At 41.9% G+C, this 15,759-nt stretch overlaps 1 protein-coding gene across 1 annotated transcript in view; it reads right to left on the bottom strand.

Annotated features, from left to right (window-relative positions):
* Positions 1-9,941: 9,941 nt before the first annotated feature.
* WNT7A (Wnt family member 7A) overlaps positions 9,942-15,759 on the bottom strand; it is a 39,560-nt gene continuing 33,742 nt past the window's right edge. The window contains exon 4 of the mRNA XM_030501827.1: positions 9,942-14,328. Coding sequence (XP_030357687.1) covers positions 13,849-14,328 — 480 coding nt within the window. The 3' untranslated portion in view covers positions 9,942-13,848. The remainder of the gene's footprint in view (positions 14,329-15,759) is intronic.

Below are 15,759 nucleotides of genomic sequence, written 5' to 3'. Positions count from 1 at the left end.
GTCTCCTTCTTCTTCCCCTCCCCCTTGCAAAATCCTACATGCCCTTTTGGCAGAGATCCATCATTCACTTAATGTGTCCTGCTGAAATCAATTCATGTGTCAGGTTTTGGAGAGCTAGAACAAAATTTGTTTGCTGATCCCATCCACAGATCACTCAAGAGGATTCATAAAGGTTAGCAAAAAAAAAAACAACCAGCAAACCCACATTCAATTTACTATGTAATGTAATGCATTAGAAAATGACAGACTCCAACTGGGAGGAGAAAAAGTCTGATTGTACAAAGCAACTGGTCAAAGTCCACAAGCACCTTGAAGCACATGCAATTACACAAAAGGAGATTTGCCTCCTTTGGCAATCAAAAACTGCCCTCTTTAGAGCGAAAACATGTGCGCTACTGAGGAAGAAGGTTGGGGCTTGAGGAGCTCTTCCCCCCTGGGACCTCAGTGGGGTTTGGAGACACAGATCATGGCTTGGCCTGCAGAAGAGCTGCATGGCACTGGGGTCAACGGAGAGCATGAGATGGAGCACATACTGGCATGACAGGAGCGAGCGTACCCTTGGCCATCAGGTCGGGCTGGTGCTCGGAGCCAAAGCCATTTCCTCTCCCTGCTGTCTGCAGGGATTGGGAGTGTTCCTACCTTCAGATTTCAATGGAACTATGCCATTACGTACCCCCATCAGGGCAGGTGGGGAGTTTTCTCCTCCAGCTGCTTGTCTTCATGGACCTTTGTCAACTTTGAAATGGCTCCTGGGTTAGGTTTCCCTGGTGTCTGTCTGCGCCGACATGTTCCGCTCAGTTAAAACTAAGAAACAAAACTTCAGTCCGAGTGTCAATGACAGTCTGCAAGCAAGAACTTCTCAGGATACAGGCTCGAGCTGACCTGGCCACAGCATTCTGTTCTGTCTGCTGATGTGCTCAGGGGATTCACTTCAAGCTGTTTCAAGAGATACAAGTAGGACCTTGCTTTTTGAAATGATTCTTAATTAAAATACAAAGAAATGCATTAAACAGAAAGCAGGTTTCTCTAATCTCACATTTGAATGAAAGGGACTGCCGTAGACGTCAGTCAGCAGAATGCTCAGGAATGTGTAAACTCAACTAACAGAACCCTTCTTGCTTCCCTTGGTTCAGCCAGTTGCAGCTTCGTACAGAACATTAGATGGGGAGAGTGGAATCCTATTCATTCCAGCTGAGCATCGCACCAGCTACATAAACCTATCACGGACTGGTGAGCTATTTTACAGCCTCACTATATGTAGTTCCTCTGGTAAACAGTGCAGATCATGATGTCACCCTTGCTTAAAGCAATTTGTTGAGTTGTAAATATCAGTAATCAATTCCTGTGACTGAATCCTGTGACCCTGGGTGTAATCCGTGACAGCGCTGACTTTAATGTATTTTCTAGCCTTAGCAGAAGTACTTTTAGCTGCCCTTTCCCATTAACTTCCCATCTCACTAATAAAATGCTAAGAGAATTACATTCACCAGTTCTGCCAATTTTAACCGGAAACAATTCTGACTGAGGAATATTAAATGTTGCACCCTGACAGATGTGATCTCCTGCTGGCCCTTGCTAGGAGCAGCAGCTCCTCTTTGGCCTTTTCTAAAGCCAGACATACTTTGCAGCCCAGGGTCACTTTACCACAGTTTCAAACTTAGATTTAAGGGGCTTTTTACTTCTGCCCAAAGCTGCATAGGGCAGCTGGTCTGTGTATGAGAGATTTCATTGGGAGACTCTTGCACCTTGAAAGAAAACATCCTTCTTTGAGTCCCAACTCTTCTTCCTGCCTCTACCCCATCAAACTTGCATCCAGACACTTTTGAAAATCATTGGTACTTGTTTCCATTTGATCATCTCCTCAAGAAAGAAAAATACTTCACAAAATATTCATTTTGTAGGTTTTTGAAGGAGTTTTGGGGAGGATGGTTGGAGACAGACATGACAACTATCAGACAGGAAGGGTATTTGCACTCAAAGGGTCTTTTTCCTACTATCTGAGCTGATTCCAGTGCTACAGGCCCGCACCCTATTAACTGAACTGCACGCTACAGATCAGGGGTCAGGAATCAGTGCTGACCTGGCCAGGTTTCCCCAGCACAGGGCTGCTGAGCTCTGACACTATTGCAATGCTGTGTATGTGCACGCTGTGTTTGAAGCAAGGGCAAGAGCTCAGGAGCAGAATATGATCTGTCAAAATCTCTCTTGCTGCCTTTCTGAATGACGTGAGAAATCTCTGCACATTTGGTTTTTCTTCTAGACTTGTGATAGGAGTATCAGTGTATTCAGAGGTTGCTACAGCCTTGTGGAACTCTCAATCTCTGTAGTCCCCATGGAGATTTTACACTTGTAATTCTTGGTTCTGGGCTTTTACTGTCTCACTGGCTACAGCAAAAACCCTCATTGCTTCACAACATGTTGGTGAGAACTTGATGTTGCAAACTTGCCTTTCATCTTTCCCGTGCTGCTGCACTACCTTCAGCATCTTTGGCCTCCCAGCAATTTCAGCCCAAGTGCCTTGGCACTGCTGGTTTCGGCAGATGCATCAGGCTTGTTCTTGGGTTGTGAATGGGATGGGCAAATTGCAACTATGAGGCTGGCTGTGCTGAGTGATGTGGGAGTGTGGGTGGCAAGGAGCTGCGAGGCTGACAAAGCTGTTGGAAAGTTTGTTCCCTAGAATCTGAACTTCAGATAAATAGTACATGCTGGCTGTAATTTAAATCCAATCAATATTCAGTTAAAAAATAAATAGAAAGCTTTTTAGGTCGGTGATGTAAGGGAATGTTGGTTCAAGGAAGTAATTACATATTATGTAGAAAAAGTCAATTTAAGTTCTCAATAATTTACTTAAGTGATTTACTTGACTGATGTGTTGTCTTGACCCAATAGGGCAGAGTAGCAGACACTAAGTTATGGCAGAGCTCCAGCAAAACCAGCCGTTGTTACTGTCCGACATAAATCATTAGCAAATGTCTTGTTCCAGGTGTACACAGGTGCTATCTTAGAAAAAAAGAGTGATAAATTTTATGTTTGTAAACATAACTCTGTCAAAAGCAATCCTGTTTCTGGCAGATGAAGATGTTATCCATCCCTCTTGGTAGGGCAATATACATCTTCAGGAAATAAGGTTCCTAGTGTATAATTAGCTGAAACTGGCAGTCCATAAGGCACAGTGATGTGTGCTGGTCTTTACCTGGAGAGCTGTGGGGGAAGCTGCCCTCTTTACCACTACTGCACATACGCACAGGGACAGCTCCAAGGGTGGCTGTTGCTGGGGAGGGGGTTGGCCCCTGGCAGTGCTGCTTCCCTGGCTGAGCCACCGCTTCCTGCTGCGGGCTCTGGGCTCCAGGCAGGGGTTGGTGTTTTTAAGGATGCTCTTTGGACTTTCCCCACATTACACCGTAGGTGTGGAAGACAGATTTCAGTCTGTAGCCATGACAACGATGCTGGGAATGCTGCTTTTCCCTTTGCTGTACCTGTGATACACAGACTTCTTTTAAAAATTACCTTTTGTGCTGTGTTCTTGCTTTAAAGTTGAAAGTGAACTTTAGCCTCTGAAAAGATGAAACCCCAAGTGAATTGCTGGTGCACTGGGTAGGTGTGCTGAGCTGCTCAACTCAGTCTCAAACCACATTAAGTATAGAAGAACAGCATGTACTCCCATATGCTCATTCCAGATCTATGTGAATTCTGCATTTAATCTACTGCTCAGTTATACTAGAATGTCTGCTGGTATTCCTGGGTAAAGTTGGGGAGGTATAGAACCATAGAATCATAGAATGACAGAATTAACCAGGTTGGAAAAGACCTTTCTAACCGTTGCCCAGCACTGCCAAGGCCACCACTAACCCGTGTCACTGAGGGCCTCGGCTACACGGAGTGTGAACACTTGCAGGGACGGTGACTCCAGCACTGCCCTGCGCAGCCTGTTCCAATGCCTGAGCACCCTTTGGGGAAATAATTGTTCCTAATCTCCATCTAAACCTCCCCTGGTGCAACTTCAGGCTGTTTCCTCTTGTCCCATCCCTTGTTCCTTGGGAGCAGAGACCAGCCCCCTCCTGGCTCCATCCGCCTGTCAGGTAGTTGTAGTGCTAGCCAACTGTATGATCCGACACGTTGAAGAGCTTCAAGCAATCCATGAGTCACCTGTTTCACACCAGTTTCCCTGTTTTACTCTTTGGAGTGCTTATCACAGCAGTGCTGGAGATGTGTCTCCTCTCATACTTCAGGAGAGCCTTCCCTGGGCAGTGGGGACAGGCAGTGCTCAGAGCAGGCCCAGAGGAGCACATCAGGTGTAGCCTCCTGCAGCCATCAGTTTCTGAAAAGTTTTCCACTGGCAGTTCTGAAGCTCTGATTATACTGTGAACTAAACCAAAACAAAACAAAAAGCCAACCCCCACAACCAAAAAAACCCAAACCAAACCACTTCCCAGTTGTACTCCCTTGAAAATTAACACTGCATTGGAATATAATTCAACTAGTGCATATTCAGCATTAGCTCTAGCATTCATGATCTCCCTCTAATTCCCACGGACTGAAGGTCAGCAGCTTTAGAAAGAATCTCTGGAAGAAGCAGAAAGCTCAGGACTGGGGAGGAAAACCAGACAGGGTAGTTGGACAGGGGGGTGGTGAGCAGCAAAATACAGGGGTACTCTTCATTTACAAATACGGGTTTGCAATCATAACATGGAACTCTCCATTAAAAATAGTCAAACTGGGGGCTCATACAACCCAGTACATACAAACCAGTACATACAACCCAATACCTACAACCAACCTCTTGGTGAGGGGACTCCAAGAAGTGTTTAGAATGGAGAAAAAAAGGCTACTGACCATTTTCCACATGTATTCTCCCAGTAATCTGTAGCTTAAAATCTCTTGAGCTTGGTGCTGTAACTAGATCATTAGATTAACATTTGGGACCTATTTACTGTGACAGACAAACAATGCACCTATGATCGATTGTGGTCTGGGCTTAGATTTCAAATTTCAACTGTAAATGTGGTTGATAAACTTGCAGTTAAATTAACATGATAGCCCTGAAGGAGGAGGAGTAGTCTGTGCTTTACAGATAAGAATAGGTGTTGAAATTAGTTCTCAAAGAATTAACCTGAACTTCAGTCCTTTCAGTTCTTTAGTCTCTTCATAAAGCCTATAAATACTACAGACAGGGCTTATGTCATTAGTCTCTTAATGTTATAAACATTTAATGAAGTTAAATTTGAAGTACAACACATTGTAAAATCGATCTGATCGTGCTGGGGAGACAAAGGGAAGAAAATTGTTTGAGTCATTTGGAAAACAAATTAAGAATTATATTCACTTAACTTTGAGATGGATGAAAAATTGTGACCAAGACAGATAGACCCATTGTATTTCAAAGGAGAGCAGGGACTGGGAGCAGGGGAAACTTCTCACTGTGCTAGATGCTGTCCAACATACGTTAACACCACCGTCAGTGGCAGGCAGCCCAACAGGAGTCACTTGGGAGACGACAAGCAGTGCTTTCCTAGAAATTGGAGGAATTTCACTCTAAACAATTGGATGCTTCTTCCCCAAAGCAGATACTGCAGCTGCTGGAAATTTCAGTGCTTTTGACCACATCTTCACTGTGCCATCCACAGTAAACTTGTCAGGGGGATGTTCACCTGCCTCCAGCATTGCTCCTGTTCCCCCAGGCATGGCCTGCCCTGTTTGGCTCTCCAATGCTGCCTTCCTTGGCTGCAGGACAAAGCTATTCCTCCTATAAATGCCTGCAAATGCTTTCTTATAATTGGCTTTCTAAGGAATATGTTGGAGTGTGAGGTTCTCTCCCCTTCTAGTGAAGTGGGAGCAAGGGCCTTTACTGGCAGCCAAATCAGTTTCCTCGCATGGTTTAACAGCACCCAGTGTCCCCTCAAAGCGCTTAGTGGGAAGTAAAGAAATAAATAAAAATAAATAAATAAAACCCTATTAGCAAAGAATTACTGTGTAAAAATCTAAGACAAAGAACAGGAAAAGTGAGGGGGCAATGGACGTGTTAAAATGCTGCAGACAACAAGCTGCTCACAGGAAAGTGTATTTGTCCTTTCTTTTTCAAACTCGTTATTTATTTTCTCTATTCTTCAGGCCTAATGTTTCACTAATGAATTCCAGAGGGATTTTTGAATCATGGTGATATCATGGGTTAAACCCCTTCTCTACTTTTTGAATGTAAATTCTTTTTGACATTCTTACTTATTGGGGAGCATTGACTTCTTTCCTACAACAAAACCAAAGGCTATTCGCTTTTGCATAGTTAACATTTTGCTAATGGGTAGCCAAGATTCTCTCAGCAGCTCAACAACATTTTCTAAAGCCCACTGGCGTTGTTGTAGCAACTGGTGGCTGATCTGTGAATAAAGCAGATGTCATTGTGGCAGGAGAAAGGGAGAATAATCTATCACCCGGCCACTACCACTCCTGCCCAAACAAGTCATCAAAATGACACCTTTGGTGTGCAGTCATTAATGAAGGGCTGTGTACCACCTTATCTCATCTTGTTATTATAGAAACCTTCGTTATATGTGTCAGAAACACTAAGAATTTCTCAGCCCCACTGTCCTCATGGAGGAAGCACAGCTAGGATGTGCTGAGGCACTGACAGTTTGCCAGCTTCCTTTTAGGCTTTGATTGATTTTGCACTTTTGTCCAAGCTGGTCTGGCCTAAATAAACACAATATATATTCTGGGAAGTGGTTTTTTTTCTTTACTGTTTAATCTGAATTCAGCTCACGTGGCTTTAAACTAGACATGGGCAGACGTCAGAGTATTCTGACAGGTACCCAAGCTGAGCAGGAAAGGAGGGGCAGAAGCAGATAAATTCCCTTCTCAGAAAGGCTCTAATCCTTTTTTTGGGGTTGGGTTTTTTTTTAAAGCTTCCATTCTAGCTCTCACACTTTGCACTTAGTTGGTACAATTCATTGGCCCAAGGGAGTCACCTCACGCCCCCCTCTGTTGGCGGCAGAAGATACAATGTGGTTTAGCACTGTCCTGTGAAACACTTTCCATTAGAGCATTTGCTAACTTTTGTATATGCTTCCAATGGTGCAGCATCACAGCAACTGGCCCCTGCTTCATGGAGACCCTCAGGCTTTGCACTGAGTTTCAGCTTGCCAGAGGCTGTTTCCTCTGCAGAACTGCTGTCTGCATCTTCTGACTTAGAAAGACTCTCTGCTACCTCCTTTGCCTCAAATCATTGTTAATCATTTGACTTCAGGAGACAAAACACAAGACCAGGTTTCTACAGTCTCCCCGGTACATGACTCATACTTAATGTGGAGGTTATATTAATTACTGTGTGCTTAGCATTTAATGAGGCTGAGAGGGAGTCTCCTCACTTCAGCTACACAGAACATGCAGTGAACCTACTACATGCAGTGAATATATTTCCAAACCACTCGAATCTGGATATGTATTTTATAAAAGGAGGCAGCTCAGTCATTGCTCGAGTTCCTTAAAACAGGATGGCAAAAGCTGAGAAATCTGGGCCGGAGTCCGAATTCTTTCACAGACTTCTTTGTGCCCACTGGCCAACCCTCTTGTGCTTTGTGTCTCCTGATTTCCTGTCTGTTTCTGGGGATAATACTGGCTGTCTGAGGCCAGGCTCAGTGCAGAGCATTTGTACAACTTGACACCTCAGCATTATAGAAGGGCAAAAGGAATTATCCTGATTTTTTGGTGATAAATTATGTATCTTCCAGTCCTGGGTGGTGGCATTATGGTCTAACACTACTACCTGTGCTGTATCTTCTCTGTCATTAACTTCTTTCTCAAGGTACCAGGTATTTACTATCTTGAGTAGTTTAAAACAGTTCAGATCAAATTTAAGTCATTTCAACAATAAGCTCCATGTGGACAAATAGTGCATATTTTCATAGGCCCATGTGCAAAAGAAAAGTTGCTAGGAAAGAAATTAAGTGCGAGAAACAACTCACAAAACAGGTTTCTTGCTGATTCAATGGAATAGATGTTTGGATTTGGCCTGAGCCAAATGAAATTGTGCTGTGAGGTGTGTAGCAGCGAGGCAGGCTTAGCTTTGGCTAAAGTCTTTAATTTTGTTTTAAAAAGCCATCAGGGCAGCTTTCTCAATAGTATTGAAAATGTGAGTTAGGAGGACATGGTATGTTGGATGGCTGGAGTGATGCCATATTTCTTGTATTGGTGTGAAAACTTAAAGGTATATTGTGAGAGATTGAATGGGTTTTTACATTGAGTGTCCTCCTCCTCTATTGTATTGCAGCCCCACATACAGATTAAAAACAAGGACTCATGAGCCATCACTGACTGGGAATGGACTGGAGAGCTTATAAACACTCTAGAGAGAGCTAAAACTTGAAGTGCTTGGGGAGAATAAGACAAGTGTATACATGCTGCAAGCATGAGAATGGGTAAGTGAAGCACTGCAGTAACAGCAAGTTGTGCATAATGTGTTGTTCCCGAGAGAAACTTCTGTGCATTCTTATGCATTAGAGGTGCACAGGTTTTCTGTGCTGGTCCTACTGGGTTTGTGAGGTACTGCTGGTGAATTGTTTGTATTGGCAACCACAAAATCAGCTGTGGATCTGGTACGATATATACTACTTGTATTTTGAGGGTATAGGGGAAGGCAAGCTATCATAGGAAACACAAACTAGCTCTAAGTTTTCTGAACTAAGTTTGACTATGTGTTACTAAGCATAGTAAAATGCTGCAATGTTGATACCATCCTCTTTACCTCATTTGGGGGGTTTTTGAGTGCACACAATCCTGGAAACATTTCTCTAATGTAAATATAATGTCATCTTCTCACAGATATATCAAGCCTCTTTACAAAGGCATCTTTCCTAAAAAAAGTAGGATGCAGTGACTTTGCTAACAAAAGTACAAGATCAAGGTAAGGAATTACATAAACCTGAGAGGACGAATAGTAAATATATTGTGCTACTTTTAGAAGTGAGGTTTCTCCGGGACTTGTTTCTGACCTCCAATTGCAAACTACCTGATATGTGCTATAGATGAATCTGTAAGTACGTAATAAAATGGAAAAATCAGTAATGTCACAAAACTCCAAAGCATCAAAAGAAGCCTTTTGGCTTTTACAACATTACCTCTGGATGAGAGAATCACAAAGTTCTGGTATCCTTCTTCAGACACCTGGAGTCCTTTAGATCCAAGTGCATCTCTTCATCATTTTGACTTAATCATATGTTATTAATCCAGAGCAAGGGTTCCCTCAATTTTTGTTCAAGATTATAGTGCTCACATTTTGAGGAATTAGTGGTACGATTTCGACCAGAAGAACATGAATTGGGTTAGCAAATCAGGTCACTTGCCATGGTGACAACTACCCAAAATAAGCATCAGTTAAGGGAGAATGTTTTGGATTCTAGGTGATCTTCATCATCTGAAGTTCTGCTGTGATACAATTCCTGTACTTGGTTCAGTTTTGAGCAGTTTTGGAATATTCAAGCCTGACTCAGACTGTACCTCTGTTGGCTGACAGCAACAGCATCTGCCAGATTTGGCCAGCTCTGTCTAGGCATGTCAATCACTGAGGCTGCAGGACAGTCCTACCAACAACAGAGTTGGAGAGCTTCTTGTTCAGTTGACTTCTTGGGGTTATGAGTTGGGGGCAGAGGGCGCTATTAGTTAATACACTCATTTTGGACATTCACAGTACATACTTCTGATACCTGTTATAATGATAAATGTAAAAATGTTGTGAGAAATTAGTTTGAGCATATGCACCCTGCCTGTAGTCTGTGATGTTTCTGTATTCAGCACATTGAATTTTAAGTGTGGTCAGTTAAAAACAGTTCTCTAATCCACAGATAAGTCATTAAGAGCCTTGTGTAACATGGTTTGTGTCCATTATTTTCCTTTTCAAAGTAACTATGCACCCTTAGAATAACTTTACCAAATGAGCCACTTGAGAGCACGTTTTAAATTTGTTTTCAGTTTAATTATCACTGTTGAAAGACATACCTCCATTAGGTTTGTGCATACATGGCAAAGAAAACTTAATCATTGACTGATTCATGTTTTATGTAGGTACTTCTAGTATTCAAGCTAACTGTATTCAGGTTAGTTGTCCTTTTAAAAAGGCTGAGAGGTAAAATCCTTACAAAGTGCTTAGGAATCCCAAGGCAGAACTGCTTTATTTCCATGAATCCGGGTTCTGTTGTCAAGTGAGGAAGTGAGATTGCATGAATAATAGCTTCCCAACTTGCAGTTATGCTTGTTCTCTTACACTTCCTACTCCTCTTACTCCTCTTGTGAGTATGTTTTCTTTAAAAGCCTCAGCTGGGTTATTAATGTGAACAGCAATCCAGCACTTCCCTTGGTTAGTGGAGATGAAAAGATGTGTTTTCTTTTGAGAGCTGTATTGTTCTGCAGTTGTGTGCATTTCACTCCCATTGTGTGGTTCTTCACCAAGGAAAAACAGAGCTCTTCTATCCCTGAGGACAAAGAACAAACTGTTGTCGGGGGGGAATATCTACCAAATTGTAAATCTTTCTCCTTCTCCTTCTCCTATTTATTCTTCATGCCATTCAAGCCCATTTAGCCAATGGCCAGTTAACTCCAGACTCATGGCAGATTCTGATGGGACAGGTTTCTCCTGTCTAAGATGACACAGCCAAATTTCCAAGTACTTTCTAGTTGAATGCAGTATTTTCCTTGCTCTTTAATTCACTGTTCCCAAACTGTTAATGCAGTTATCAAATTGATATTTTCACTAATTAATACACTGATCATAAGCAATGCTGTAAAATACAGGGGAAATGTGGATCAAATTCATTTCATTGTCATCCAGTTCTTTATTATTGTGAGTAAAACTGTTTGAAGTTATTTGTCCTTAAGTTATTAATCTGCTAGGTGTACATTGCACATCACTGCTTACTGAAACAGAGAGGCAGCAGGACTTTCACAGATTCTTCTTTCAGGGTAAAAACATGCTGCAAAAGTAATAAGTTGTAAAATAACTCTAACCAGTAAAGAAAACACACTTTTGACTATGATATAGTATTCACTACGTAAAAAGCCAATAAAAACTGGGGGAGGAGGGGAGATTCCAATATTAAACATCAGATCTGAATTATTGAACTATAACATATTGTTGTAATTAACATCCATACTGTATGTACTTGCATTTTATGTCTTATGAATTCTTGATGCATAGAATTTAGAACTAAAAGCAGTGACCCAATTATGTCCCGAGTTGCTTTTACATTGCTTTATATTGACAAGTCATAAGTTTGAAAGTAAATTATGTTCATAATTTTATTTTGATATCCTGTACTGGTGTCTGAATTGCATAAAAATTCTCTTTTAAGTGGCAGCTCTGCAAAGAAACTCTCTATTTAATCTTAATTATACACTGCAGGCTCAGGTACTGCATGGGCTTGTGTTCTTACACAAATGATGTATACAAGAAGTAAGTTGAAACAAGGAAACACCATGCCCCATTCGGACAAGTTCTAAAAGGTTATATCCTTACAGTGGAACTTTAAAACATCTTTTGTGATACTTTTGTTTACTTTCTAAGGAAACTTCCTCTGGTTTTGCAGTCTTAGGTCTGAGTTTTGCCTCAGAAAGATCAGTGGACACAAGATAAATCTGTACCATGTCCTCATTGTGAGGCTTGCTGTTCTCACAAGGAGTCAGGGAACCGCACTGCGTGCTGGTTGGAGGTTTGTCTCCTTTACTGATGCCCCTCTTAGCCTCATTAAAAGCATGAGATCCTGTAGTCTAGAAGTAGGGAAGAATCTGGTCTGTACCAGACAGAACCTGCAATATCATTGGTTTCTTACCCAATGAAAAACATCATTAAAATTAGATTAGTTTTTTACCAGTCACAAATGAGTCAAGCAGGAGGAACAGAATGATATTTATCACTCAAATAACTGGAGAAATGACAGTGATAAAAAGGAAATATCATAAAGGGAACACAAAATGGCTTAGCTGGGCTATGACAAACAAGTGAGTAGTATTTAAATTTGCCTAGATGTTTTTCTGGATTCCTGAGCACTGGCCTTCTGGGGGGGTAGAATAATGTAAATGCCAAAAAGAGTTGGACAAAAAGTAATCTTTGTATCCTATCTATGAGAATCAGACAATGTGTGTCATGCAAGTTTTTACAGTCATAGTCTACAGTCTTCCACTGATTAAAATCAAATTTGACAGTAACACAATATAGAGGTTTAACTGACAGCACACACAGCACTTTTGCTAGTCATAACGCCATAGTTTAATGACTGACGCATGTGGGAAGCTAATTCGGATTTTGCTTTTCTTGAATGGGATAAATGAGCATCCAGTTCATACCAGTGAGGAATTCAAGCCATGTGGCAGAATTGATGCTACAAACCCTGTTCTTGTTTTGCATATTCTGCAAATGGAGCTGCAGGAAAAGAGCCGGTTTGTACACACATCCAGAGAGAAAGGTCATTCTGCTTCCTGACACATCCACCAACTGCAGCTGAATGTATCCAGCTTGCTGCTGCCGTGTCCACAAACTAATGACCCTTCCTCTGTTAAATAGCCTAAGAATTACAAATTGTATGCCTGTTTTGAGAAAAAGTACAGGTTGAACAAGCAGACGTAGTATAAATAAAATATTTATATAAAAATAGTCTCTTACAAAATATACTCTCTTATCCTATGGTTGATTTTTCCAAAAGATGGAAGTTTGTCTGGATTTTCTTTTTTTTTTCCTTTTAGACATATTCCAAACAGGATCTTAGTAACGTTTCTTTAGTCGAAGGAAAACCACCCCAAAACTGGTAAAGATTTGTAACCCCTACCACTTGACTTTTGTTCCAGACAACTAGCAGCAAACAGGAGAAAACAAACAAACAGACAAACAAAAAACCCCAAAACAACAGTGTGTGTTTGTGTATGTACATATATATATAAAGATGCCAGCTTTTATACTTAAACATCTAGTACTGTAGAACACATCCTGCAAGTCCAACTAATAGAAATATCCTAGTTAAGAATAATATATACAGCTCCAGTTTTTCCTTGCCATTTCTACAAAATTATTCCACAAAGAAAGCCAGCTATCTACTTTAATTGCAGAATAGATCCAAAAATGTTGGTAGAGTTCTTTTTAATTAAATAAATTAATATTAGTTTTATCTGAATAAATTGTTAAATATTGCTATTATTATGCCAAAGTGTCCCAACTCCCTGTGCTAAAATCTGCAGCACACACACACACACACATGAGAAAGGCAGATAAAGCAGTGTCTACAGAAACCTTCAAGAGTTCTACTCGCTGTAGCAAATGGTATGAAGTGGAAAGATGGGCAAGAGCAGCAGAAGCTTTTCACGAGTGTAGAAGCCTAAGTCTGTGCCATCCACACACTTGCATGGGCAGTTCACGATGAGACACTGTCCATCCCATCCTGTGCAAAGCCCTTTTTGAGGACTTCTCCTCTGCCCCTCCCTGCTCCTTGTACACTGGAGTTTTTCCCCATCTTTTTTCCAAACCAAGAGTTGGTTGCCATGCTCAGAGGTTTTCCTCTGAGCGGTGTCTCTTCACAAGGCAGTCAATGCTTCTGGCTTTAGAGGTGCACATTAACTGAGATGATTTTTTTTCTCTCTGTTTTGTGTGTCAGGTGGTTCAGGGTGGGGGTTCTTTGTTTTTGTTTCCTGGCTGACTTTCATAAGAGTCTGAAATGTGTATCCACAGAAGCAATGAAACATGAGAAGAAAAGAGAGGGCTCCATTCATCAGCATTTCTTCTGGGAGAGCAGGTCTTTCCTACAGTCTTGTGTAGGTACATTGAGTGCATGTGCAAATGTATTCATGGCCAGGGACATGCCAGCCTGCCCAGCCACATGCTCACTTACAGGTATATACCTCTGTCCTCTCACTGCACGTGTTGCATTTAACATAGCAGCACCAATGAAATTTGCAGTTGCACTGCCACACTCTTGAGTACTGGTGTGTATTGTAACCTCGACCACAGCACATGAGATCGCAGCCGTTGGACTGCTGGGCTGTCTTGTTGCACATCCTGCCCTGCGTCCCCACGCTGCCAGTGACAGGGTCTTCTTCACAATAATTGGGAGATTTTTCTATGTACACTAAATCTGTATCCATGGGTTTGCGATAGGAAAGTGGCTTCTTTATTTTGAGGAAGGTGGGACGCTTGTTACGACTTGCCCTCACTGGTTCCACTTGAACAGCTTCGTTGTATTTGTCCTTCAGGATGTAGCCCAGCTCCCGGAATTTAGGCAGAGTTGTCCAGCATGTTTTAGTGGTACAAGATCCTGAGACCCCATGGCACTTGCACTCTAACTTCATGTTTTCTTCCAGAATCTGTATTTGGAAGAACAAAGAATGATGCATTAATACAAGCGAGAGTCTTTTCAACAGGGTTATTTGATGCATATTGGATGACAGTCACAGATGGGTTTGCTCTCCAGCATGAATTGTCACCAGACACAGGCCACATTCCCAACAGAGCTGGGGCTTTTGCTTGCCTGATGACACTGTTGTCCTAGGTAGGAAATGCTCATCAGTGTCAGCTGAGTTCTGCCTGCAAAGCTCATTCCTCATTTGCACTTCTTGTTAAGCAGGGAAGAAAACTTTTCCTAATTTCACAGCCCAGAGAGCAAAGGTAAAATGGGACCCTCCTTAATCACAGTTTTTCATCACTTTCATTTCCAATAGCAATGTACAGTGCTTCAGACTCATCTGCTGTTACAGCTCTTGACATAAGGCAGTGAAATTAGGAACTGGCAGAAAATCACACTATTCCCTGAAATGCCACATGCAGAATGCTTTGAAATTCCAACAATAGGTACTAGAACTTGATTCTTGTAAACAGAGGTTAAAACATAAACTGCATTTCAGTTTTTGCACCTGGACATGACATCAGCTGGTGCAAGATAGGAACAAGCAGATAAACTCTGTCAAGGCTTATCCTTCTGTTGGTCTCACATCAATCAGCAGTGCAGAGCAGATGATCATTTATTCATGTAGGCATCATCTCTTCTAAATGTTGCAAGTTAATGCTCCTATTTGGAAATCTAAATACTATTTTAATATACCATAGTCACGTTCTTTGCACTTTCTGGAGGGTTTGAAGTATTCTACCTCCTCTCACAGGGATAATGGAGCATACAAAATGCCCCAGCTACTTTTAAGAAAACTAGGTCTGTCTTAGAGCCTAAAGGGTAAGAGTAAAGATGAGGAATAGGTTTCATGTGTTGTCATCAATTCTTGTTAAAAAACCCCTACCTCCTTCAATACTGTAAAAGCACCTCAAACACCTCAACCCCATGGCTTGCTCCACCTTGTCTCATGTTCTCTTCTTTGTAGGGATGTCTCATGCTTACGCCTGAGTTGTCACTACATTCCTTTTGAAGATAACAAGCTTCATCTTCCCTTCCACCGTCACATCCTTGACACTTTATCCTTTTATCTTCTCCCTCCTGCGGTTTGTTCATCAACCCACTCTTTGCCAAATGAAACTGGAGACCAGCTCAGTCCCTGCTGTCCATCCTGAGCCCTGCAACTGACCTCACCGAGCAGCTGCCTTGGGTCAATGCTAGAAACCATGCCTAATTCCAGCAGTTAATTTCCCACTGGTCTTTGCTTGAAAGAGACCATAATGATTTTGATGATGAAATTCTGCCTAACCTGGCAGATCCTGGCAGTGGAAGTGCAGCCAGGGGGATTATCTGGGTTCAGGGAGTGGCCACACCAGTTTTCCCCTGCGAAAGCCCAGCTGATCTACACAACTGA

Source organism: Strigops habroptila, chromosome 11, assembly GCF_004027225.2.
Source record: "Strigops habroptila isolate Jane chromosome 11, bStrHab1.2.pri, whole genome shotgun sequence".
NCBI lineage: Eukaryota > Metazoa > Chordata > Aves > Psittaciformes > Psittacidae > Strigops > Strigops habroptila.
This window is presented reverse-complemented; position numbering and strand designations above follow the sequence as displayed.